The sequence below is a fragment of the Agelaius phoeniceus genome, chromosome 15, assembly GCF_051311805.1.
Source record: "Agelaius phoeniceus isolate bAgePho1 chromosome 15, bAgePho1.hap1, whole genome shotgun sequence".
Taxonomy (NCBI): Eukaryota; Metazoa; Chordata; class Aves; order Passeriformes; family Icteridae; genus Agelaius; species Agelaius phoeniceus.
In genome coordinates, this window is record NC_135279.1 from 3,371,217 (window position 1) to 3,396,910 (window position 25,694).

The 25,694-nt window shown below is 62.5% G+C and overlaps 5 protein-coding genes across 5 annotated transcripts; 3 read left to right on the top strand and 2 right to left on the bottom strand.

Annotated features, from left to right (window-relative positions):
- Positions 1-2: 2 nt before the first annotated feature.
- On the bottom strand, positions 3-3,711 carry LMAN2 (lectin, mannose binding 2). The gene is made up of 8 exons (XM_054642731.2): positions 3,532-3,711; positions 3,333-3,451; positions 3,134-3,251; positions 2,804-2,883; positions 1,526-1,687; positions 1,123-1,237; positions 630-749; positions 3-497 (listed from the first exon to the last, which is right to left on the bottom strand). Exons 1-8 carry the CDS (start codon positions 3,671-3,673, stop codon positions 337-339), a joined length of 1,017 nt encoding a protein of 338 aa, XP_054498706.1. The 5' UTR covers positions 3,674-3,711; the 3' UTR covers positions 3-336.
- A 651-nt stretch (positions 3,712-4,362) lies between these two features.
- On the bottom strand, positions 4,363-7,405 carry LOC129126853 (ADP-ribosylation factor-like protein 3). The gene is given in 7 exon segments (XM_054643082.2): positions 4,363-5,135; positions 5,208-5,393; positions 6,114-6,164; positions 6,274-6,390; positions 6,479-6,622; positions 6,949-7,014; positions 7,016-7,405. Coding segments are annotated over 7 exon segments (717 nt in total). The 5' UTR covers positions 7,121-7,405; the 3' UTR covers positions 4,363-5,087.
- A 1,192-nt stretch (positions 7,406-8,597) lies between these two features.
- RGS14 (regulator of G protein signaling 14) lies at positions 8,598-16,921 on the top strand. The gene is given in 16 exon segments (XM_054642786.2): positions 8,598-8,846; positions 8,848-9,000; positions 10,216-10,237; positions 11,330-11,484; positions 11,591-11,683; positions 12,193-12,336; positions 12,484-12,633; positions 12,798-12,918; positions 12,996-13,120; positions 13,196-13,399; positions 13,497-13,573; positions 14,081-14,207; positions 14,481-14,562; positions 14,739-14,797; positions 15,002-15,116; positions 15,382-16,921. Coding segments are annotated over 16 exon segments (2,091 nt in total). The 5' UTR covers positions 8,598-8,612; the 3' UTR covers positions 15,612-16,921.
- Positions 16,922-16,959: 38 nt separating this feature from the next.
- On the top strand, positions 16,960-22,576 carry SLC34A1 (solute carrier family 34 member 1). The gene is made up of 12 exons (XM_054643007.2): positions 16,960-18,823; positions 18,968-19,150; positions 19,512-19,640; positions 19,718-19,861; positions 19,975-20,086; positions 20,178-20,373; positions 20,559-20,654; positions 20,770-20,869; positions 21,095-21,262; positions 21,416-21,532; positions 21,680-21,804; positions 21,900-22,576. Exons 1-12 carry the CDS (start codon positions 18,718-18,720, stop codon positions 22,452-22,454), a joined length of 2,031 nt encoding a protein of 676 aa, XP_054498982.2. The 5' UTR covers positions 16,960-18,717; the 3' UTR covers positions 22,455-22,576.
- A 491-nt stretch (positions 22,577-23,067) lies between these two features.
- Positions 23,068-24,565, top strand: LOC129126753 (alpha-2Db adrenergic receptor-like). The gene has a single exon (XM_054642935.2). The coding sequence runs from the start codon at positions 23,350-23,352 to the stop codon at positions 24,376-24,378; it is 1,029 nt and encodes a 342-aa protein (XP_054498910.2). The 5' UTR covers positions 23,068-23,349; the 3' UTR covers positions 24,379-24,565.
- Positions 24,566-25,694: the final 1,129 nt, after the last annotated feature.

Consider the following 25,694-nt stretch of genomic DNA (forward strand, 5'->3'; position numbering starts at 1 on the left):
CGGGTGGTGTCAGTCCTTTAATGCCCCACTCGCACCCCCTCCCCTCAGCCCCTCATGTTCACACCTGCCCCAGGCAGCACAGCAAGTCCCAGCAAGGTGAGGGGAGCTCTGGAAAAACCGGGGAGCAACCTCCAGGCTCCCACAGCAGAGCTCTGGGGAGCCAGCGGGCATCATCCCCCTCAGTCCAACCCGCAGGAGGCCAAGGGCCGGGCAGGGGTTACAGCCAAACAGACAGGTAAGAAAATACTTCTGGTATTTCTCAGAAACAGCATTTAGAAACCACAGTTTTTTTACAGCTCCCCATAAAAAAAGATGGGTTTGGGCACAGGTGCTCCACTAGTAGAAACGCTTGTTCCGCTCCTGGCGTTTCTGGAAGACCACGGCTCCCACCACGGCGCAGACAATGATGCCCAGCAGGGCACAGAGCAGGAGCAGGAACACCTTCCAGCCCGTCAGCGGCCCGCTCCGGAAATTCCCCGTCGGGTCATCCACGTTGTCTGCAAGGGAAAGAGCAGCTACAGACACCAACAGAACCTCGGCTCCTGGGGAGTTCTGCCAGGTGTCACGCCTCCAATGCCTCCCTGACCTCCCAATCCCCCACAGAAGGTGTCCAAAGCCCACAGGCTCACCTTTGGGGGATTTAAGGAGGCTGACCCTCGGCTCGATCTTGGTCCAGTCAACAGTCTCATCTTCTACAGGGTGCTCCACCATGAGCTGGAACAGCTTCATTGAGATGATGTCGTGATTGTCTGGGGAACAACCATGAGCAGCAAACACCATCAGAAGCTCTGAGATGTCCAACACACTCAAAGCACCCCTCAGACTGTCCTCTGCCAGGTCCAGTCTCCTTCCCTCTCAAGCCACCCTCATCCCCAGGTATCAAACTGCAATCCAAAGAGGTTCCTTAGCTCTCAGGTGCCTCCTTTCCCCAGTCATTGGTCCCAAAAGGGTTTCAAGAGCCCAGTAAACAATCCAGAGAAAGGAAGCAATGGAAACTATCCAGTGCATCCAGTGTTACAATCACAGAGTTTTTAGGGTTGCGATCCAACTCCCCTGCCAAGACAGGGTCACCTAATCCAGGCTCCAACCACCACGTGTTCCCCTGAGCAAAGCCCCTCTCACCAGAGAGATCTCCAGTGCCAGCAGAAGCACCAAAGAAGTACCCGGTTGGCAGCTGCACCCCTGCGATGTCGATGCAGTTCTTCCATTCATTCTTGTCTTCCACGTCAGTCATCACCTACAAAACCAGAAGAGGGTCACACCAGGAATGTTCAGAACCACGGGACAGGCTCCAACCTCCCTGCTCAAGCAGGGCCATCCCAAATCACAGAGACTGTGTCCAGATGATTCATCAACATCTCCAGCGAGGGACACTCCACACCCTCTCCAGGCAACCACTTCTGGCTCGCCACTCTCCTGCCTGGCTGCACCTCTCTGGAGCTGGAGGTGGCTGAGCCTGGAACAGCACCTCCAGCCCCTGGGGGAGCCAGCCCTGCCCCTGAGCAGCAGCCGCCCGTGGTCTCACCGTGAGGCGGCCGCGGGAGTAGCGCACGGCCAGGAAGGTGTCGTGGTTCTGGTTGCGCAGGTCGGCCGAGCAGCCGGCCAGCTCCGTCCAGCGCCCGTCCTTGCTGTGGTCGTAGCTCAGGGAGCCGTTGTTGACCATGGCTGAGATGTAGGGGAACACACGCTGTGGGGACAGACAGGGGACACGCTGAGGGAGCTCTGGGGCACAGCCAGAGCCCACAGGGTGGGAGCATGGCCCTGGTCAGGCACGGGATGTGCACGGCTGCTGCTCCACCTAAAGCTGCTTCTGAACCAAGCCTGAGCTGCCTAAAGCAGAGCCTCCCTCCCTGAGCTCCCATTTCAAGACCCCCATCCTGTGATTGTGTGAATGAACCCACCCTGCACTCCGTGGCCAGGGCAACCAGAGTGTCCCACACTTGCAGAGTGGCTGGGTAAAAATCCCAGAATCATTTAGGTTGGAAAAGACCTCTGAGAGCATTCAGTCCAATCCCCACCTTGTCAGCTAGCTCTGAGTGCCACATCCAGTCATTCCTTTAACACAAAAAGCATAAGAACAGAGCACAAGACCCAGAATGGACAGAAATCTACAGAAGCAGCAAAACCACACACAAGGCTTTGTGATCAGTGGATTACCTACACCAGGAGAGGACAACTGGAGGCAGGAATTCAGCTCCCATGAGCATCAAGACAACAGGGAGATAGGTCATTTCCAGGTGCTTTATGACTGAAGTATCATGGTTTTGATGGTACAGACCCCAAAGCACAGTTTTGTTTTCTGACTGTGCCATAATGACATCCACAAACACAGAGCAGGACACAAGAAAAGGATCCCCAGCCCTCACAGGACTGATCTGTCCCATGGCCATGGGGAATTCTGGAACAAAAAGGCAGCCCAGGAGTTTCTTTCAGATACAGAGAGGTTGCAAAGAGAAAATAAGTGAAGAAACATCATGGGATGAGTATCCAAAGCACAGAGGTCAGGGAATAATACTCAGGATGAATATTGGCAGGTGGTGCTGGGTTTACACCAGCTCTGTGCCTGCTCTCCTGTGCAGAGATGCCTTGGAAACATCTGTGTAGCCAAGAGCAGCACAAGAAAGAGCAAGGAGCTTCTTATCTCCATTAATGCACACAAACTCTTCTCTTTTCCAACTCCCAGGACAGGAATAGCAGACCATGCCCAACTAGGGAGAGACTTTTCCTGGGATCAGGTGAGAAGCACTCAGAGCAGGAAGGGAACAGCCTGCTGGGCACTGCACAAGCTGCCTGGAGCACTCACCTCTGTGGCCTCATCATTGGGATAGGTATCAAGGAAAATAGCCAGCCCATGGAAGTTGTCCTTGCTGCCAAAGACAGGACCTGGAACAGGGCAGAGGAGTGGAGAGAGGAAGAGACAGAAGGAAGTGAGAATCTGTGCTCAGAGAGTTCTGAGCTGTACCAGCTGTTCGCTGCCAAGCAGGTGGCTGATGGCACTGCTGGCCAGGCAGAACACACGGGACACGTCAGCCCAGCCTAGCGAAACCAGAGCGGGGAGCTCCGAGCCGTCCCTGGCCAGCTGCCTCCCGAGACGGGCCCCGTGTGCTGCGGGCCAGCCGCCCGTGGCACCGACCTGGTGTCAGCCGTTCCTGCGTGTACCACAGCGCCAGCCCGTCCCCGTGCAGGTTCTTCTTGCCGGCTCCGTGGATCTTGAAGTGGACGTGGAGCTCCCAGTCCTTGAGGAAGCAGGGCTGTGGGAGACACCGTGCCCCGTCAGAGCGTGAGGCGCCAGGCCCGTGCCGACCCCCGCCCGTCCTGCCCCCGGCTCTCACCACGCGGTTCCAGATGGAGCCCTCCCGACTGCGCTCGTCGGGCGTCAGGCGCACGTACTGGCTGGTGACCATGGTGCTGCCCGTGAAGTCCCACAGCGGCATCGCGGCGGAGCCCGCGCCTGCAAAGGAGCGGACAGAGCGCGGATCAGCCCGGGCTGCTCGGGGGGCGCCCCGAGCGTCCCCCCGGGCCCGCGCTCACCCTGGTACGGCTTCATCAGCGAGTGCTCCCGCTTCAGGTGCTCGCTGTTGCCATCCGTGAGTTCGGCGGGCACCGGGCGCGGCCCGGCCAGGGCCAACAGCAGCGCGGCCGCCGCCACCAGCCCGCCCGCACCCGCCGCCATGCTCCGCTTCCGCCTTCCGGCGCCCTGCCCTCAGCCCCGCCTCGTAACCGCAGTAGCCAATTAGAAACCGGCAGTCACTGTGATCCCGCCCCCAGGCGTGAGCGGCATCACTGTTCGCCTATAGCAGGGGAGAAGGGCGGGGCCAGCGGGGCGCGCATCTCCCGTAGTGCGGCGGGAGGCGGGAACAGGAGGCAGAACGGCCTCACGGCGCGCGTTACGCGTGCGCCCCGGCGCGGGGCGTGCCGGGAGGTGTAGTCCGCCCGCCTTCCCCGGGCTGCCTCACGTGCGCGACTCGTGCCGCGGAACACGTGACCCTCCCCGACGGGTCCCGGGAACGGGGACAATGGGATCGGGAACAATGGGATCGGGAACGGCCCCGGGAACGGGGACAATGGGATCGGGAACGGCCCCGGGATGGCCACGGGGAATGGGAACAATGGGCTTGGGAACAGCCTCAGGAACAATGGGCTCAGGAACAGCCCTGGGATGGGCAGGGGGAACGGGAACAATGGGCTCGGGAACAGCCCTGGTATGGGCTCGGGAACGGCCCCGGGATGGCCACGGGGAACGGGAACGGGAACAATGGGCTCGGGAACGGCCCCGCGGGTCAGCAGGAAGGACAGGCCGAGGCAGCATGGAGGAGGTCACAGCCGCTTTATTGAGGGTCTCAGGGCAGCCCCCGTCCCGCCCCGCAGGTCTCCCCCCGTCCCTCCGCCACGGCAGCCGCGTGGCCGGGGAGCGGAACCTCCCGGTCCTCCGCATGGGCACCTCCGGCCCGGCGACAGCAGCCGCGGCTGGGACACAACGCGTGTGGTACCAACAGGGACAGGGTACGGGGACCCCTGGGCGGCACCGGGCAGATCCCTCCGGTGGTGACTGGTCCTGTCTTCGTGCTTGTTCCGAGCCCTGTGCGCACATGGGGACTCCCCTGGCCAGTGAGAGGTGCTGAAGGGAGCTTTCCCGAGCAGCTGCCAGGGCAGCACCGGTCCCATCCTGTAGGAGCACAGGGGACACGGCACTCGGGTGCCTGGCGGTGCAGCCACTGCCATGTCGGGGTGCCCGGGGCAGTGTGGGGGTCACAGCAGCCCCTGTGGGGTGTGACAGCAGCGTGGATGCACAAGTCCTGGGCAGGTTCTCATGCTGGAGGTGTGCAAGCCCTCAGCACGGTGGGACATGTGCTTCCCTCCAACAGCACGGGGGCTGCAGGGGATATGGGGTGTGAGGAGCCCGTGGAAGCCCAGGAGGGAGGGAGAGGGGAAACCGATTGATTTGTGGAAGACTGGGTGGGAAAATCATCCGAGCATGGCAGTCTGAGGCTCAGGGCCCAGCCGAGGCTTGGGGCAGCTGAGGGACCAGGGGGGTTGGCCGTGGCGTAGGGACCTGCAGCTCAGTCCCGTCTGGCACTTGGCAGCTCTCACTTCTTCCTGTTCATGATCTGGCTGGAAATCCAGTTCATCCCATCCTGGAGGGAAGAAGGCTGTGAGCACAGGCCCTTGGGCCCAGCTCTGCAGAGCCCACAGGCCCCCATCTCTACCTGCACCCCTTCCCCAGACAGGGCTGAGCAGGCCTGGATCTGCCACTCCCGGTCCCGGTAGGTGTGCAGGCTCAGCCCCTCTGCGATTTCAGCTGCAGGTGCTGCAGTCACCAGGTCCTGCTTGTTGGCAAACACCAGCAGCGGGACCCCCGTCAGGGACTCATCCTCCGTGAGCTCTGCCAGCTCCTGCCAAGAGAGAAGCTTCTCCCAGGGCTGCTGCCCTCCTCCGTGGAGCTGCCCAGCATGGGCTGGACACCTCAGCCCTCAAAATGTCCCATCCCTCCTCTCTGGTGCTCATGGCAGATAAGGAAGCTGTGAGATCTTGATATCCCTAGGGAGAAAAGCTCCCAAAGCAGCTTCATCTCCTGGAGCTCCATCAGCCCAGGAGCCACATGCAGGGCTACTTGAGGACTGGAATCCTCCCAGCCCTGAGAGGCCTGGGCAAAGGGCAGCTGCAGGAGGCTCCTGGCAGTCCCGAGCTGTCTGGCACACCCACATGGCCGTCTGGTGGTGGAACAGCCGGGGCTGGCACTTGGAGTCTCACCTTCCCCTCTCAGAGCTCCAATCCCAGGGTTTGTAGCTGAATTTGCTTTCATAAACTTTTGTTTGGCCGTATCACTTATGGGGTGCTGGGGGTGGGATGAGGGCTGGGGACTGAGGGGCCACTTTCTCCAGGGACTGTCACCCCTGTGCTGGGCACCCTTGGAGCATCCCAGCTCAGGGGGAGCTGCTGGGCCATGGAGTGGGGTATCTCTGCCTGCTGAGATCTTGAGCCTTCCCTCAGAGTTCTGGGGACAGCATGGCCCCATAATTCAGAACAGCTTTGCCTCCCCCTCATCCCCAAAGAGTTGATGCCACACAGATCTGAGCCCCAGGACCCCACAGCCACCCCTCACCCACTCATACCTGCCCCGTCTCCTCAAAACGCTTCTGGTCAGCGCTGTCAATGACGTAAATCTGCCATGGGGACGAAAGGGACAGTCAGGGGCTCCTCCTTGCCCGGCTGCACAGCCCTTCTGTGGGGCCCACACACCCTGCACAGGCCTGGGGGAGCTGCCCCACTCACCAGCAGGTCTGTGCTGCCCAGGTACTTCTTCCAGTAGGGGCGGATGGAGCGCTGCCCCCCAATATCCCAAACATTCAGCTTCAAACCGTGGGACTGCACGCTCTTGATGTTGAATCCCTGCATGGGGACACAAACCCCAGTGTCGCCCAGGGGATGGCTGTGCCCTGCGCCCTCTGCCCTGCCCATGGCCCCCAGCAGCCCCTACCTGTGTGGGGGTGATGGTGCTGACCTCCTCGGACGCCAGGCGCTTCAGCAGCGTGGTCTTGCCCGCGTTGTCCAGCCCCAGCAGGACGATGCGGAGCTCCTGCTCTGGGGATCCCTTCAGCTTCTGGATGACGGAGAGCAGCCCCTGGGGGCAGGGGGTGCTGGGGGAGCCCTGTGGGGTGCCAGGTCCCTTCTTTGGGAGGGGGGAGCTGCTGGCTTTGGGTACCTTGTGTCTATGGCCTGAGCGAGCATCAAGCTCCCAAGGCATTCAGGCTCGTGGTGGCCCCACAGCAGATCTGCCCAGCCCCAATTCCCCCCTCCCCGGGTGTGGGACCGCTCCCAGCTCCTGGGCACGATGTGGGGACGTGCCCGAGGCAGAGCCCTGCTCTGCCAGCCCTCCTGGCACCACCACTGAGGGCTGGTGCTGCACTCCCCCCTGGAGCCGGTGGGATGTCACCGGACCCCGCTTACCTTCTGCACATCCCCCATGGTCCGGGAGTGGCTCCGGCCCGCGGCACTGCCTGGGGAGCTGCCGGGGGCTCGTCCCCGGGGCCCGCCGGTGGGTTCGTGACTGGCACGCTCCCCCTTGTTCCCGGGGGAGGAAGAGGATTACGGGCTCCGGAATTAGCTGCTGTTCCTCCATTTACCCACAGCGTTAAATAATGCCCTCGGCAAATCCTCCAGCCAGCTGTCGCCCCGCCGTCGCCTACCCCCGGGATAAACCAGGTCCCCCCGGGCTGGGGCACTGGGGCACAGGGCATCCCCCTCCCCACGGGGCAGGGGTCCCAGCCTGGGAGGATGCTGTGCCCAGGACAGGGCTGGCACTGCCTCACATGCTGGGATACCTCACGTTGAGGCAACACCAAGCTGTCCCCTTGCAGGGTGGCAGAGGAAATTGCTGAGCTTGCTCGAGGCCACGTCAGCGAGTGCCACAGCTCCCCAGTGCTGCCCAAGGGAAACCACCAGGCCCTGGAGCAGGTTGAGGCTGGCTTGGCAGCAGCTGGAGCTTGGGGATGACACAGGACAAGGCCCAGAGGGGCTCAGACACATTCTCCAGCAGCCCACCCCCAACCCAGGTGGGGTGAGGGGCTCATCTGTTCTCCGTTTGGATTAAGTGCATTAATTAAGCAATGTCTTTGATGATTCCTGCATGCTGCAGTTCCGTCCTCAGATCAGGTTTCCCAGCAGAGAGGTTATCCTTGTGGTGAGGACCGTGAGTCACGCACTCTTGGAGAGACATTTTTATTTATAACTCTGGTGGCAAAGCCAAGCCAAACAACACAGCCACACTCCAACAAAGCAGAGGGGAGCAGCATGATCACCCCTCATCCCACTGCTGCTCCCTGCAGTGGCAGGGGGCAGAGGGGCAGCCAGAGGTGCCACCCTCTGTTCCCCCCACCCAGAGACCCTGCCAGCCCTGTGGCTGCTTGTGGTGCTCTGCTTTTCTGCCTGCTCATGGTGGGAAGGCTTCATTTTTTTCTGCATAGATCTGCACCCAACTTAATGTTAGGGTTCTGCTTTTGCTGGGTTAATCACCCACCTTACATCCCCATTATTAGCATTTCCCTGAGCGGGTTGCCATGGTGCTTTGCGGTTTATCCTGCGCTGTTAGTTACTGAGATTTCCTAACAAATAACCCAAAATATCTTCCACTGGTTTGTGGTTGCTGATCAACATGGAACCCCAACCTTAGGAGATGGGCAAAACTGCTTAGGCATCAGTTTGGTGACTCCAAGCTGCACGTCCACTGCTCCTCCCTGCCAGGTTCTGCTGGCACACGCAGCACAGGCAGCCCTCCCCAAACGCTGGCCAGCCCCACACCCGCTGTGACCAGGGCAAGTGGCACCAGGCTGGGCCTGCTGATGTCCTCCTGCCCCTGCAGCCCCTTCCCTGGGATGATGTGATGGCCGGGAGGAGCCCCCTCAGGCTGCCCAGGCTGCCGGGAGGGGACAAAGGGCTGGCGACCCCAGCCGTGCTGGGAATGGAGACTGGGATGGATTTGGGAACAGGGATGCAGATGGGGATGTGGTCACGGATGTAGATGTGGATGGAGACAGGGACGGGGATGGGGATGGAAACAAGGATACAGATGGAGACGGGATCACGGATGTGGATGCAGATGGGGAATTAATGGGATGGGCATGGGAAACAGGGATGCAGATGGGAATGGGATAACGGATGTGGACGCAGATGGAGACCGGGACAGGGACGGAGGTGCAGCGGCGCCGCGGCGGCTCCTGGCCCGGGGCTGCAGCCGGTGTCCGCCGGGGCGGTGCCGGTGGCGCGGGGCGGGCGGCCCCGCTCCCCCCGCTGCGGTCTCGGTTCCCATGGTGACACTTCCTGTGGGAGCCGAAAGCGGTAGTGTGGCGGTGCCGGGAGCGCCGGGCCGGGCCGGGCCGGGAGAGCCGCGCCGCCGGCCGGGGATGCTGCGGGGCCGCGGGCCGCGCCCGTAGCGCGCCGGGCCGGGCCGAGCCAGGCATGCAGGGCAAGGGCAAACTGCTGGTGGTCCACAACGGGCGCATGGTGAGTGCCCGGGGCGCCGGTGCCCATCCCCCGGAGCGCCGGTCCCCACCCCGGGGCTGCCCCGGCCGGCGGCGCGGCGGGAGCTCGGTACCGGGGAGAGGGGCGGGCAGGCAGGCGGTGAGGAGCGGATAACGGGTACACAGAGCGTTCTGGGCAGGAAGGGCAGGATGGGCATCCCAAGCAGGCGGAGCCGTGGAGGGGTTTAGGGCAGGCAGCGGTGTCTGGGGTGGGTAACGCGTGTGGGGCCGGGGCGGTGAGCAGCAGGGGTTTGTGAGGCTTGGCAGCGGTGTAAGGGGATGTGTGGCACTGGGTGATGGACAAGGGGTGACGGATGGGGTCATGGCAGTCAGCAGCGCTGGTGTCCGGGGGGCTGGGCAGGGCTGTGTGGGTGCGGGCAGCAGGGATGGATGGGGAGGAGCAAGGAGCTGGCAGGAGAGAGGGACGTGGGACCGGGGTAAGAGACATGGCAGAGGAATGTGGGGTGGGGTGGCAGGGTGGGCATGGTGGGCCTGGGATGGAGACAGTGGGGAGCTGTGTGGGGGGCACGGGCCAGCTGGGCCAGGGGCATCACTGGAATGTGGGCACCCCTTCAGTGGCCCCAAGCAGGGGATGAGACACAGCACCCTGCAGCGAGTGCGTGGCTGGGCTTTGGCTGTGGGGGCTCTGCCCATCTCCCTGCTTGGCTACTCCATCCCCAGGGCTGCTGTCTGGGCTGTCCCAGACACCCCGTCCTGCAGTGCCCTGAGCTGGCAGCACCTGGTCCCTGCTTTTGGGCATCTGCCCTCTGGTAGCTCCAGGCTCCAGGGAAGGAGGGAACAGGCAATTTGCCTGCTTGGGGCTGTGGTTGTCCTTCCTTCCTTCCCTCCCCTCCTCCCCTCCCCTTCCTGTGCCGTGGAGGCTGTTTCTCTCCTCCCTTCTTGTTTGGGGTGGCAGGGTTACATCTGATAGCAGCTGCCCTTCCCCAGTTGCTGGCCTGGCCCCGGGCCATGCAGGGGTAGGAGAAAGGCTGTACCCCCTTTGTAACTCTCTCCTTGCTGCCCTGGGTTGGAAGTCCTGTGTCTGCCTCTGCCACAGGGCAGGTAACTCCAGAGCAGTGTTTGCTGGCAGTGCCTCTTGCTCTGGGCTCAGCTGGGCTTGCCCTGGTGCTGCTGCCACTCCACCAGGCCAGCAGATGCCACGTAGCCCCTCTGACCTCTCTTGTTTCCACTCCCACAGGGCCCGGCCGTGTCAGATGGAGGTAAGGCTGCTCTTTGCCCTGGGACAGGAGCCCAGCATCATCTTCAGGGGAGGGGGAAGCCCACAGGCAGCCTGTGCCAGGGGCAGGGAGCGGGCAGGCAGCAAGGTCCTGTGTCAGTACAGGCTGTGCCACGGGTGGGTGCAGGGCTGAGCCCTCTGCCCAGCACTGGCCATGTCCCCCTATCCCTCCCACATGGCCCCTGGTGCCTGTCCCCCCTTTTGGCTGCTCAGCTGGCACTTTGGGGTGCTGGGGGCTGAGTGGCTTCCTGGGAAAAGGAGAACCTGGGTGCCAGCCCCAGGTTGTCTGAAGGAGTCTGTCTGTCAGTCTGACTGTGCACTGGATGTTTCAGATGGTTTATTTAGCTGTGTGTGCTCCAGATACTTGTGGTTTAGCCCAGCAGGAGGATAAGTACAGGGGGCCTGGCAAAGGAGCAGCCTGACACACCTCCTCTGTTCCTGCCAGCTTTGCCAGGACAGCACTGCTTCCATACCCTTACCTTCTCTTGCAAATGACCCCCTGCTTCAGCTGCACACCAGTCAAACCAGTTCCAAAGCTGGGCCTGCCCCTGGGAACTTCCATCTTTGTGAACACATGGTCACCCTGGGTTTCCCCAAAGTGGGGTTTCCTCAGAGTTGGGAGCTGGAAATGACATTTTCTGTGCCCTCCACATGCTAGGTTTGTCCCTCATCTTGGCCAGAGGAATAGAGAAAGTGGGTTCAGGCACCTCTGGCATCTTCCAAGCTTCCCTCCACTCTGTGTGCCCTCTGTGTCCCCTTCCACTCTGCTTTCCCTGCTGGCTGGGTGCCTTGCCATGGGTGTCTTACCCCAGGAGATGAGTCACGGGTGGAGTCACAGTGACACCCAGGGTGGGCACAACTGCCAGCACTGGCAGGGACAGCTGTCATGCCAGGAAGTGCCAGCTGTGTCATCCTGGTGCTCAATCCTCCAAGGATGCCACCGTGATGCTCCTCATGTTCCCTACCCAGCACTCACCAGGTCTGATCCCGATGGAGCACGTGGAGGGCTGCTGGTGCTGGGGGGTGACACTGGGGGACAGGGAGACAGCCAGAAGTGACACTTTTTCTCTCTCAGAGTTAAATGCCTCCCGGGCCCGTGGCAGCAACCACAGTGTGAACAGCCTGCCAGGCCCACCAGCCACGTGTGGATCCAGCCAGGGCTCTGTGGTCAGCTGGGCTGAATCCTTTGAGACGCTGCTGCAGGACCGTGTGGCTGTCACCTACTTCACTGTGAGTGTCACAGCCCAGAGCTCAGCCCCTGCCCCCGTCCACTCTGGGACACCAACTGTCCCACAGGCACAGTGCCACCAGACCAGCAGATCTCTCTGCCCTGCAGGAGTTCCTCAAGAAGGAGTTCAGTGCTGAAAATGTCTACTTTTGGCAGGCATGTGAGCACTTCCAGCAGATCCCAGCCAGTGACACACAGCAGGTACCAGCTCTGGGCAGCTTTGCTCACAGCTGCTGGGAGGGATGTGGGCAGAGCTGTCCAGCTGCACGTCCAGGGGTCCTGGCAGACCCCTTTTCTGGGGGGCTGAGCAGGCTGGGGGCTCTTGCAGAAGGAATAAGGAGATGGATGTGATGTGCATCTGAAAAGCCACAGCTGGGACTGCCTGCCCCACAGAGCAGGATGTGCTTCCCCTGCCAGAGGGTGGAGAGTGTTTCTGGGGAGACAAACAAGACCAAGGGCAGAGCTAGACAGGGGATCATGGGGACAGAGCCAGGTGGCTGCAGGGGATGGTTCCTCCCTCGGGTTGTACCTCTGTGGAGACACTGCTGTGTTGTGCCCAGAGCTTGGTCCTGAAGTCCAGATACTGAGCTGATCCTGGGGCAGGTTGGTTCTTCAGGGCTCAGGTGTCTCTGTGGGGTGAGTAGGGGGCTCCCCTGGTGTGGTGTAGAGGAGGGGGTTGCTGGTCCCAGCCTGGCCTCCTGTCCCCTCAGCTGGCCCAGGAGGCACGGCGGATCTATGATGAGTTCCTCTCCAGCCACTCGGTCAGCCCTGTGAACATTGACAAGCAGGCCTGGATTGGGGAGGACATGCTGGCCACCCCCTCCCCAGACATGTTTCGCATCCAGCAGCTCCAGGTATGGCAGCACCCACAGGATGGGGCTGTGGGACCACCCCGTGTGTCACCCAGCATCACTGCTGTCACCGTGGGGCTGTGCCATGGGGCAGTGCCTGGAGCCTGGAGGTGTGCAGGGGTCTGAAGCACACACATCCTCCCTTTCCAGATCTTCAACCTGATGAAGTTTGACAGCTACACACGTTTTGTGAAATCCCCCCTGTACCAGGCCTGCCTGCGGGCAGAGAGCCAGGGCCAGCCCCTGCCTGACCTGCGGCCCCACTCCCGCAGCAGCAGCCCCCCTCCTGACCTCAGCAAGGTGAGTCAGGGGGAAAGGGCAATGGGGACACGTCCTCGTGGTGCTGGGTCCCCTCCCTGCTGCTCAACCCCAGGCTGAGCCCAGACAAGCAGTCAGGGCACCAGGGAAAGGGAAGGGGGACCCTCAGGTGTTGCCATGCTGAGATGCTGCTCAATTCACCCCAGAAGACGAAGCTGAAGCTGGGCAAGTCGCTGCCCCTGGGCGTGGAGACGGCGGGCAGCAGTGCCAGCCGCAGCCTGCAGCGCTCCTTCAGGAAGGGAGAGCGGCGGGAGCCCTCCTGGGCAGGTGAGTGCTCTGCTCAGCAGGACAGAGGGGACTCAGGGGTGTTCACGTGCCCACCACCGTCCCTCTGTCTGTCCTAGAGGGGGGAGAAGGCAGCAGGAGCGCCATGCTGTGGAGGGAATCCCAGGGCTCACTCAACTCCTCAGCCAGCCTGGACCTGGGCTTCTTGTCCTCGGCCAGCACAGCCACCAGCCCCTGCACAGAGGTGAGTGGGCACCACGCCACTGCCATGGCACCACGCTGCCACGGCTGGGCTCATCCCACCTCATCCCTCCCTCAGGGCCAGCAGAAGAGCCTGGGGGGCAGCGAGGCCGAGCTGCCAGGCAAGCCCATGAAGTACTGCTGCGTGTACCTGCCTGATGGCACAGCCTCGCTGGCCTCCGTCCGGCCCGGCCACTCCATCCGGGACATGCTGGCCGGGCTGTGTGAGAAACGCGGCTTCAGCCTCCCCGACATCAAGGTCTTCCTGGTGGGCAATGAGCAGGTAGGGCCGGCAGGGGGGAGCAGGGTTTGTGCCAGCCAAACCATCCCTGTGCTGGGACCACTGTGCTGGCTCTCTCCTGATGGTTTGTCTCTTGCAGAAAGCATTGGTGCTGGACCAGGAGTGCTCCGTGCTGGCAGACCAGGAGGTGAAGCTGGAGAACAGGATAAGCTTTGAGTGAGTGGAAGATGTGACTGTGTTCACAGGGGTCTTAGGATGAGGGAAGAGACGAGAATCTGACTCCATGTTTCAGAAGGCTTGATTTATTATTTTATGATATATATTATATTAAAACTATACTAAAAGAATAGAAGAAAAGATTTCATCAGAAGGCTGGCTAAGAATAGAAAAAGAAAGAATGATTACCAAGGCTTGTGGCTCGGACTCTTTGTCCGAGCCAGCTGACTGTGATTAGCTATTAATTAAAAACAACTAACATGGGCTAATCAAAGATCTATTTGTTGCATTCCACAGCAGCAGATAACCATTGTTTACATTTTGTTCCTGAGGCTTCTCAGGAGGAAAAATCCTAAAGAAAGGATTTTTCATAAAAGATGTCTGTGACAGGGAGCTTTGGGGCTGATGCTGTTGGCCATGCATAGTGCCTCAAACCCGGTCCCCCGGGCAGTCCCGAGTGCCCTGGCTCTGCTCCTGCCTGCAGCCACCTCTTGTTCCCCTCTGCAGCCTGGAAATCTCCTCCCTCAACAAGACCATCCGCATCACAGCCAAGTCAACCAAGCGCATCCGGGAGGCGCTGCAGCCCGTGCTGGGCAAGTACGGCGTGAGCGTGGAGCAGGCGCTGCTGCGCAGGGTGAGGGAGCCTGGGGGCACGGCCAGCCCCTGCTTTGGGGGAACCCTGCGTTTGGGGCTCAGGCCAGGGGCTGCTGGCTCTCAGCAGGTAGTGGGGAGCAGCGCTGTGTGCCTGTGAGCTCCTACAATCACTGCTTTGGGATGGGCTGTGACTCCTGCTGCGTGCTGGGAGGGACCAGGGGGTGTTTCCTGGGGTTTGGCCAGACGGGTCCTCAGCCTGGCTGCCTTCCCCGTGCCACAGTGAGTGTGACACTGGCTGCTGTTCCTGTTGCAGCAAGGTGAGCCAGCCACGCTGGACTTGGAGAAGCTGGTCAGCACAGTGTCTGCTCAGAAACTTGTCTTGGAAACACCAGCAGGTAAAGTGTCCTCCAAACCATGTCCCCTTAAGCCACATCACCCTGAAGGGCTCTCAGAGGGTCAGGCTGTTTTCTGCTGGCCATGGCTCCCACTCCCTGGGACAAGGTCCATCCTGTCCCTGCCTGGCCAGCACCAGGATGATGGAATGGGGCACTGAGCATTGCTTCCCTTGCAGACGTGCGAGTGATGGGGAGTGCTGAGGCTGCAGCTGCCCCCTCTCTGCTCCGGAGTGAGGTGAGCATCAAATCCCACCAGCCCTGGTCAGAGATGCCCTCACAGCTGCTGTCATGGTCCACAGGGAAGCCGGGCCCTGCTGTGGCCTCAGCACAGGGCTGGGCAGTGGTGCCAAGGCAGAAGCCAGGCTGTGGGAGGGTGATGGGGACACAGGGCAGTGCTGCCTCCTGGCCCTGTGGCTGAGGCCTGGGCTGCTCATTGCAGGAGGGGAGCCCAACAGGAGCAGAGCCTGACACACGATGGGAGATGCCCTCCTCCTTCTCCAGGCCACAGTCTTCAGCTGCCATGAACCTCAACCGCCGCACGTACGACCTGGAAGGTGAGACCTGGCATGTCTGAATGCTGAGGGGCTGGGGCAAAGCACAGGCTGAGGGATGCAGAGCCCCTGGTGTGCTGAGGATGGCTGCAGGGTCCCATGAAGCTGGGAATGGACTGTGGGGACTTGGGGTCTGGTGTGGAGCAGGGAGAAGGTGCCAGTGCTGTGCCTGAGAGGCCTTCAGGGTCATATCAGGTGGAGAGGGCAGCTGAGGTGCTGGGACAAAGCCCCAGTGCCTGGCTCAGGTGCATGATCTGCATTTCCCCAGGGCTGGTGGAGCTGCTGAACCGTGCCCAGAGCTGCCGGGCCAACGACCAGCGTGGGCTGCTCTCTAAGGAGGACCTGGTCCTGCCCGACTTCCTCCAGCTCCCCGTGCAGGACAGCAGTGCCTGTGAGGGGTCACAGCAGCCCAGTGCCCCTCAGGCTGGCTCTGAGGGAAGCAGCTGCCCTCAGGAAGAGCCTGCTCTGGCTCAGCCTTCGTTGGACCACAAGCTCTGATGAGTGCTGCTGCACGTCCACACCCAGCGTGTGGCACCCCCAGGCCCTGCCAGGGTTCAAGAGGGGCCCGACAGCCCCTGCCCTGCACCACTGACACTGCCCAGACTGCAGATCCATCCACGTCCTGTCCCACGCTGTCACGTCGTGTCCTGTGCGTGGCTGAGCAGCTGCCATGCCCCTCTGTGGGGCCACATCCCGGTGCACATCAAGGGACTCTTGTACATAGTCTGAACCCTCGTTGCAAAGCACTTTGCAACACCCCTGGCACTGCCCTGCCCAGTGCCTCTGCCCTGCCCAGCACATCCTGCCTGTGTCGGGCTGACACAACCCCACTGAAAGCTCCTTTCCAACTGCAGGGTGTGCAGCATAGACAGGCTGGGTGGGGAGGAAAGGCAGGCTCCAGTCCTGAACTGCAGTGCTGTGTGAGCAGGCAGGGTCAGCAGAACATGTGCCCCGAGCTCAGAGCCAGATCCAGTCCTGGCCCCGTGGGAACAGGGCTGCCCCGTTGTTGATTTGCAAGTCCACCCTTCCTGGGGAGGGTGAGCGTGGCCCTGCCAGGCTGTGCCCCGGGCAGGCTGTTACGTCTGCATTGCGTGAGCGTGGCCTGATCCTGCCACGGTAGCACTGCTTGGAGCAGGGCACATGGTTCCTGCCCCGGGCAGCCAGAGGCAGAGCCAGCAGATGGTGCCAAGAAAGCCTTCCTCTTCCTCCTCCTCCTCCTCCTCCCTGCTGGAGATCCTGCGTGGGTGGCTGCTGAAGAACAGGCAGGAGCAAATCCCCATCTCCCCCTGCCCCATCCCCACTGGGGTGTGGGTGCTCAGCCTGCAGGACAGCTCTGCTTGGTGCCAGGAGAATGAATGCAGCACCCCTGGGTGTGAGCACCTCAGCCAGCGTGTGCCCAGCCTGTCATTCCTGCCAGGAGCCTTGAGCCTCCATCTGCCAGTCCTGGCTGTGCACTGCTGGTCCCCCTGCCCAGCAGCCCCGTGTCCCCAGAGGTCCCAGACAGAATCTGCAATGGAGACGTTCCCCCAACAGCAGCCAGGAGATCCCTCCACAGTCCATCCTTGCCAGAGCCCCTCCTGGCTGTGCCTTGGGTAACCACTGCACCACCACTGCCTGGCCAGAGGCAGAGGGGTGACCCATGGCCCCCAGGCTTGCCCAGAGATGGGGGCATGGCCACCCAGCCCTATGCTGCCACAGCCAGCTGCAGCCCTGTGGCCTTAGTCAGAGCCCCCCTGTGTCTCTGTGATGCTGCTCAGTTCTGTCTGTGCTGTGGAACCAGGGGAAATAAAGAGCATTGTCTGGATGTACCTTTCTGTCCTTCCTCTGCCATCAAGGCTGGATTGTGCTTTTCCCTGCAGCAATGTCCCCTCAACCCTCTCCCCACAGAGCCTTCCCAGGGCCATGGCAGAGCTGGGGCCAGCCCTGGGCTCCAGTGCCACCCTGACTGGCAGCAAGGGGCAGTGCCAGGAGTTGTTTACCCAGCACTGCTGGTGGAGCAGGGGAAGCTGTAGGGCCGGCATGGCCAAGGACTTCAGCCTCAACCCTGTCAATGAGTGACAGCCAGAGCTGCCAGGGCCTCACTGGGTTAATGATTGTGGGGGCGGCTGGCCAAGAGCCCCTGGGCACGGGGCAAGTGCGGACACCAGGGACACCAGCGCCCTGCACGCTGGCTGCACCCCCTGGGCAGAAGGGTCCCCAGGCCCTGCGGAGGCAGGACACGTCCCCTGCTGTGCCACCTCCCGGGCATTCGGCTCCATCAGCCTGTGACCCAGTGCAGGTGGCTCAGTGATGCTCCAGCAGTGGCACAGGTGTCCCCAGGCTGTCCCTGAGTGCCCTGGAGTACCCAAGGGATCTTTCCTTTCATTTGCACCTGGCTCGTCATGGTAATGAGTTCTGGCAGTGCTTCATCCTGGGGAAATGGGGCAACTGAGCACCCCTTTGTGCCCACTCCCACAGGCACAGGGCCGGAGGAGCCTTTGGCCACTGTCTGTCCCCTGTGGACATAAGCTTGCTGTGGGTCCTGTGGGTGGATGGAAACTTGGCTGGAGGTGTGTAAGCAGCAGGTAATGATAAACAGGGCTGAGGAGGAGGTGGTGACGGCAGCGCTGGCCTCGCTCCTCTCCTGCTCACCCACTGCACATGCTGGGAGATGTGGTGCCAGGGAAGATGTGGTGCCAGGGAAGATGTGGTGCCAGGGAGATGCAGGCTCTGCCCCACACAGCCCTCAGTACTGCTGGCTGCCCCACACTGAGCCCTGGCACGGGCTGTGTGCCACCATCACCACCAGTGGCAGGACATGGGGATTGATCACACTGGTGTTGGCATCAGCCATCTCCAACACCCTGGGAGTGAGGCCATTGTGCCCTGGGCAGAGCTGATCCCTCATGGCTGATGCTGTGATGGCACTGAGGTGAGCATGGCCTCACCTCTGGTTTGTGATACCCCAGCAGCACCAGCACCAAGCCCTCCTCCTCCTCCTCCTCTTCCTCTCGTGCAGTGGATGAACCACCTGGCACCAAATGATGGAGAGCTGAGGCTCCTCCAGCATCACCTCCCGGGCTCTGGGTCCCAGCAGTGCCCGGCTCTGCTCATCACGGCAGCAGCTGAGCTCACCCCGACCCGGGAGTGCCCCGGTACCCTGGGGGCACGTGCCCCATCCCGCCCCAGGGCCGCGGCTGACCGGGATGGGTGGGGGTTACCCATTAACTGCAGGAATTTCTGGGGAGGAGGTGAGCAGCCAGCGGAGCCGAGGGGCGACACGGGGCTCCTTAGACTTTGCTCTTGGCCGGTGTATAAAGGGCCGTGGTGCCCCACGGGCCACTTCGCTGGAGGGAGGCGTGGATGTGGCATGTGGAAGTGGCACTGCCCTGAGTGCCCGGCCAGCCCCAGGTGAGCTGGGCCCTGGGCAGGAGGAGTCCCCTTCCTGCCTGCCCTGCCTGCCCTTGGGGTGGCACAGCAGCAGCTGGCGGCCCAGGGGACCAACAGATGATGGGATGGTGCTCCTCAGTGGTGCCAGCACTGCAGGGATCTGGGGGGACGTGGCAGCTGGTGCAGCACAGCTGTGGTGACACACGGCCACCTCTGCTCAGCCTCAGCAGGAGCCATGCTGCCCTACTGGACCGAGAGCCCAGTCCTGCCCGGGCGCTGCCCGGTGCGGGGAGGAAGGGTTGTGCATGGGCCACAGTTTGCCTACTGCCCCAGCCCCCAAGGTAGGTGCCCCCAGCCCTCCTCCTCCTCCTCTTCCTCCTCAGCTCTGCTTCTGGCCAGATGCTGTCCCAGGCAGTGCTGGGCTGTGCTCTGCAGGGAGGTCCCTGCCAGGACAGGGCTGTAACACAGCTGCTGTCTCTCCCCAGCTCTGCACCGGCTGCCAGGTGCCCACGGCTGCCCCTTCACGGTCAGCGCCGTGCCCTGCCCTGAGCACGGCTTCCCCTGCCCCGGCTCCCCCGGGCGCCTGCGCGAGGGCCGCGAGCGCTTCGAGCTGGATGCGCTCCCCTGGCAGGGGCACCGGCTGGGCTTGGATGAGCTGCAGAGGCCAGGTGAGACCCCAGGGGTGTGGGGTCTCACAGCACCTGGGCTGGGGAACACCCCAGAGATCTGACAAAGGCACCTGGGGCACTTGTGGTGCCAGGACTGTGGGGTGCCAGGTTGGGAGGGAAGTGCTGGTGAAGAGACCCTCAGTGTCCTGGGGTGATGTGGGAAGAGCTGAGGGACAATGGGCAGCTGGCACAAGGCACTGCAGGGTGGGAGGAGATGGACAGGACCCTGGGATAGGTGGCATAGCTCGGGACATGGGCCCTAGGCTGTCAGGAGCCATGAAAGTGGAAAAAGGCTGTAGGAGCCTGGGGAGCCAGGGCCATGCCACAGCAGGAGTTTAACACTCTCTCTTGTCTTGCACAGAGCTCGGGTGCTGGGCCAGGGTCCAGTCCTTCTGTGTCTCCCTTCTAAAGGTGCCCCTGATGTTTGGGTTCCTGTACCTCTTCGTGTGCTCTCTGGACGTGCTCAGCTCTGCCTTCCAGCTGGCTGGAGGTAGTAGGGTGGCAGGGATGCCCGGGAACCTGGTGGCACTGGCAGTGCCAGCAGCCTGCGCTCACATTCCCTTACAGGTAAGGTGGCGGGGGACATCTTCAAGGACAACGCCATCCTCTCCAATCCAGTGGCTGGGCTGGTGGTGGGTATCCTGGTGACTGTGCTGGTGCAGAGCTCCTCCACCTCCACCTCCATCATCGTCAGCATGGTCTCCTCAGGGTGTGAGTGTGCCCACGAGGCTGCTGGGGACCTGAGGCTGAGGGAGAGGATGGCTGGATGGGGTCATCCTGAGCTGGACCATGCAAGGCTAGCAGGTCTATCTGTCCGTCCCTAGTGCTGGAGGTGCGCTCTGCCATCCCCATCATCATGGGCTCCAACATCGGCACCTCGGTCACCAACACCATCGTGGCCCTCATGCAGGCTGGCGACCGCAGCGAGTTCAAACGGTGAGAGCTGCATGGCTCAGGGGACACTGCTGGGGCTGGGGGCAGCTCCTCAGGACCACCTCACACCAATGGGCCCCTTCATGCTGCACAGGGCCTTCGCTGGTGCCACAGTGCACGACTGCTTCAACTGGCTGTCAGTGCTGGTGCTGCTGCCGCTGGAGGTGGTGAGTGGGTACCTGCACCACGTCACCCGCCTGGTTGTGGCCACCTTCAACATCCGCAGCGGGAAAGATGCCCCCGACCTGCTGAAGATCATCACAGAGCCCTTCACCAAACTCATCATCCAGGTCTCCTCAGCTGTTATGTATGCCCCAGGCTGGTGGTGATGCCCCCAGCACTGGTGTCCCTTTGACGGCGGTTGTATCCCGGTGTCCCCAGGCTGGCAGTGGTGTCCCCATGCCAGTGAAGATGTCCCCAGCCTGTGGGTGCTGTTAGCCCCCAGGTGGCCTCTCAAACATGCGTGTTGTTGCAGCTGGACAAGTCTGTGATCACAGGCATCGCGACAGGGGACGAGAGCCTGCGCAACCGGAGCCTCATCCGCGTCTGGTGTGGCCCTGCAACCCCACAGGTGAGGGGCCCATGGCCCTGCTGGGGCCACCAAACACTCCCACAGAGGATGGGTGGTGGGCAAGGGCTGGCAAAGCACACTGTGGAGCCAGCTGTAGCCCACCTTCTCCCTGCAGATGGCCTCTGTGGGGCTTGGGCCCCCCCCAAACTGCACATCCCCTGGCCACTGCAGCACTAAGGGCATTGAGGTCCTTCACAACGTCACCATGAAGAAGTGTGAGTGGGTGTGGAGGGCTTGGGCAGGGCTGGGGCACAGGGCATGCAGCTGGGGAGGTGCAAGTGGGGCTGGGGGTTGCACATGTGATGGAGAAGTGCTGGAGCCATGATGTGGGGCAGGGTTGGGAGATGTGCTGGGGTCCAGGTGTGGGGCTGTCTGTGGGGGCAGGTTGTGAGCGGGGCCGGGCCAGCCCCAGCCCCTTGTCCAGCCGTGCTGTGGGGCAGGTGAGCACCTCTTCACCGACACACCACTGCCTGACCTGGCTGTGGGGCTGGTGCTGCTGGCCGGGTCCCTTGTCGTGCTCTGCACCTGCCTCATCCTCCTGGTCAAACTCCTCAACTCCCTGCTCAAGGGGCAGGTGGCCAAAGCCATCCAGAAGGTCATCAACACTGGTGAGTAGGATGGGGACCACATGCCACATGGCCACCCATGCCCATCTCCACCTGCCATCCTCAGACCTGTCCCTGGCTGCCCCTGGCCCCCAGCCCTGATGTGGCCGTGGCCATGTCCCTGTTTGTGCCCATGCCCTGGCCATGCCCTGGCAGACCTCCCACACCCGCTCAGCTGGCTCACCGGCTACTTCGCCATGGTGGTGGGTGCTGGGATGACCTTCGTGGTGCAGAGCAGCTCTGTCTTCACCTCGGCCATCACCCCCCTGATTGGTGAGTCCCAGCCATTTCTCATCCCCTGCCATGTGCCATCCCATGGCCTGTGGGTGCTAAAGCACTCAGAGGGACAAAAGGAGCTGCGCCTCCTTGGGAGAGCATGGGGATGGCACTGCCAGGAGTGACAGGATGCCTCTCCCACAGGCCTGGGGGTGATCAGCATTGAGCGTGCCTACCCACTGACCCTGGGCTCAAACATTGGCACCACCACCACTGCCATCCTGGCTGCCCTGGCCAGCCCAGGGGACAAGCTGGCCAGCTCCTTCCAGGTACAGTCAGCCCGGGGCCATGGCTGGGCTGGATGGGGTAGGGGCAGGGAAGGGGCTGGGGGAAGCCCGGCCTGATGGGGATGCCATCCTTGCAGATTGCTCTGTGCCACTTCTTCTTCAACATCTCGGGCATCCTGCTGTGGTACCCGCTGCCCTTCACCCGCCTGCCCATCCGCATGGCCAAGGCGCTGGGCGAGCGCACGGCCAAGTACCGCTGGTTTGCCGTGCTCTACCTCATCATCTGCTTCCTCCTGCTGCCCTCCCTCATCTTTGGCATCTCCATGGCGGGCTGGCAGGCACTGGTGGGGGTGGGCGCGCCCTTCCTCGGCCTCCTCTTCTTCGTGGGGCTGGTGAACGCTCTGCAGGCACACAGCCCCGGGCGCCTGCCCAAGTGGCTGCAGACCTGGGACTTCCTCCCAGCCTGGATGCACTCGCTGCAGCCGCTGGACCGTGTCATCACCCAGGCCACGCTGTGCTGCACCGACCGCTGCCGCAGCCCCGAGGGCTGGGAGGAGCCCGAGGGCGCTCCCCGCGACAAGGCCAGGCTGGGGCTGGACAACCCTGCCCTCTCCTACCCCGAGGAGATGCCCAGCCCCAGCACGCGGGTGGGCTCCCCTCGCCCGCTCCCGCACGGTGCCACACGGCTCTAGCTGGCATTGCTCACCCGGGCTGCTGCTCCTGTGGCCACTGGTGCCCACCGCCCCTGCTCAGCTGTGTCTAATAAAGGGGGAGTGCTGACACCCCTGCGTGTGTCTCTTTGGGTCCTCCCTCTGCAAACCCTACTGTCACAGCTACCCCTCACACCATCACTGCTCAGCCCAGCTGGTGCTGGGGACACACCAAGCACATCATCATGGTGATGATGCCACAGCTAAACCCTGAGCTCTGTAGCCACCTGTACTGAGCTGTCACAGGCAGCATCTTCTTCCCCTGCTTTGTCCCCAAAGGGCTGAGCTGGCAGGGTCCATGGTGCCCCACTGTGTGCCACAGCAGCATATCTGTGATCGAGTCACAGCACAGCCAAGCAAGGTCCTGGGCCGCTGCCGTGACCAGCAGCAGGAGCTGGGATCAGCAGGATGATGACTCGGCATGGTTGGGCAGTGCCCCTGCACCACCAGGCACCCTGGCACCCGTGGCTGGAGCCCTCCTGCCGTGGTGACCCTGAAGGGAGCCCTTTAAGTGGCAATAACAGCTTCTCCCACTGCCCACAGATGTTTGGGTTCCTGCCAGTGATATCGGCCCACCCTTCCCTCCCTCCCTCCTTCCCGCCCGCCCTCCTCCGGACTGGGACCAGCAGAGCCAGCAGCGCTGCCGTGGGAGCCTCTCGGTGCTCCCGGCCCCGCCGCTGTCCTGCATGCCCAGCCGGGCAACCACCGGGCCAGGACGACCTCGCCACCAGACCGGGTCAGTGCAGGAGTGGCGGCAGCCAGGACAGCCCCTGGGGACTCAGCGATGCTGGGACTGCGCCCGCAGCCGCTTCGGGACCGGTGAGCAGGGTGGGGGAAAGCCCCATGGGGCTTCATCTGCGTGAGGGGCTGGGCCAGCATGGAGCCAGCCAGCGCCCTTCCCAACACCTCCGGTAACGGCAGCAGCGCCAGCAGTGCCCCACACTCACCCGCAGCCACGGGGCTCATCTTGCTGGCAGCCCTGTCCGTCCTGCTGGCCACGCTGCTGGGAAACGCTCTGGTGGTGGTGGCCATCTCCACCAGCCGGGCCCTGCAAGCCCCACAGAACCTCTTCCTCGTGTCCCTGGCCTCGGCAGACATCCTGGTGGCCGTCCTCGTGCTGCCCTTCTCGCTGGCCAACGAGGTGATGGGCTACTGGTACTTTGGCGGGCTGTGGTGCAGCCTGTACCTGGCGCTGGACGTGCTGCTGTGCACGGCGTCCATCGGGCACCTCTGCGCCATCAGCCTCGACCGCTACTGGGCCGTGACACGGGCGGCGCGGCTCAACCTGCGCCGCAGCCCGCGGCGGGTGAGGGCCATGATCGGGGCGGTGTGGGCGGCAGCGGCCCTGGTGGCACTGCCACCGCTCCTGCGGCCGCGGCCGGGCGGGCAGGAGTGCCAGCTGAGCCAGGAGACCTGGTACGTGCTGGCCTCCTGCGCCGCCTCCTTCTTCGTGCCCTGCCTCGTCATGGTGGCCGTGTACTGCCGCATCTACCGCCTGACTGCCCGGCGCACGGCCGCCCTGCTCGCTGCCCGCTCTCCATGCGCTGCCAGCGGCGATGGAAAGGTGTTGGGCGTGGGGATGCTGAGATGGCGCCACCGGAGCCAGCACCAGAGCATGCTGCTGTGCCGCCGGCGGCTGGTGCGGGCACGGGAGCGGCGCTTCACTGTCGTGCTGGCTGTGGTGATGGGCGCCTTCGTGCTGTGCTGGTTCCCCTTCTTCTTCACCTACAGCCTGGGGGCTCTCTGTGGGCAGGGCTGCCGTGTCTCCAAGCCCCTCTTCAACTTTTTCTTCTGGATCGGCTACTGCAACAGCAGCATCAACCCCCTCATCTACACCCTCTTCAACCGGGATTTCCGTGCTGCCTTCCGCCGGCTCCTCGCCGTCCCGCACCGGCACCGCTCTTAGGGACCCCTTGGGACACTGGGGACGTGGCCACCAGCCCTGCTCAGCGATCACAGCACCCGGCCACGCCACAGACCCTGGATGGCAGTGCCAGTGTGCAGCTCGAGGTGCTTCTGGAACTGCAGGATTGAATAAAATGGGACCAAATCCTATGCCTGGGGCTGGCATCTGCCTCCAGGTTGCTCAGAAAGCGGCACCAACCGCCAGCTCCTTTTGTCACCCGCATCACCCCACAGCTGTGCCTTGCAGCAGTGGTGGTGACAACTTGCTGAGTGAGCCCTCCCCACTCTCAGATGAATGTCTGTGTCCCCCAGCACTCTCTTGTGTAGGGGATGGATCCCATGGCTGCTGTGAGGAGACAAAACCCCCCCCATGGCAGCATCACCAGCGCTGGGTTGATCTCACTGTGCCACCACAGCAGCCCAGCCCGAGCCCTGTGCCTCTCTGTCCCCTCTGGGAACATGTCAGCTGTGCTATGTCATGGGGGCTCTGTGAGGCCACACATGTACCTACAGTGGGGTACAAGGGTTGCAGGTCTGGCGTGGAACACCCCACATCCTGCTTGGGGACTGTTCTGGGATCTTGCTGCAGGAGGGAAAGCAGGAATGACATCCCAGAGCCAGAAAGGCCCTTCTCCCTTGGGAGAGTGTCAGAGATGGGATCGCATGGGAACAGGCTCCAGCACAGCCTGACGTGCAAGAGGCCACAGAGGCAGCTGTGGGGGGAAGACCCAGGGACAACCACATCCCCCTTGGGGGGCAGAGACCGCCCCACACCCACCCTTCCTGGCTGCCTGCCTCGCTCTGCACAGACACCCGGAGGTCAGGGGCTGCTCCACTTCTTCAGCTTTGCTGCTCAAAATAGAAAATCTCAAAACATTGGACTTTCTCTGGGCTAAAAACAGCTGCTGGCGCCTGGGAGCTGGAGCTCAAGGAACACTGGCCCCTGCCAGCTCCCCCAGCCCCTGTCAGGGTGGGTGCAGCTCAGCTGGGCTCTGGGGGGGCTGGATGGGATGGGGGGGCTGGATGGGATGGGGACACTCGCAGCAGTGAGGATCCCTGGGCCATCACTGTGCCTGCTGGCCCCATGTGGGGAGGCTCATGGTGTGAGCTTTGTAGTCAGCAGAGTTCCCAGTGGGATCGGGTTGGGATGGATTGGGATGGGTCCCTCGGAGGGGTCTGGCCCCGGTGGCTGGAGCTGCTCGGGCACTGCCCACGGAAGGAGCTGCCCTATCACTGCCACCCAGCTTCCCCTCCCACAGCCGCCCTCCTCCTTCTCACAACTAAACAACATTTTGCTTCTAAAAATACCCAGATGAG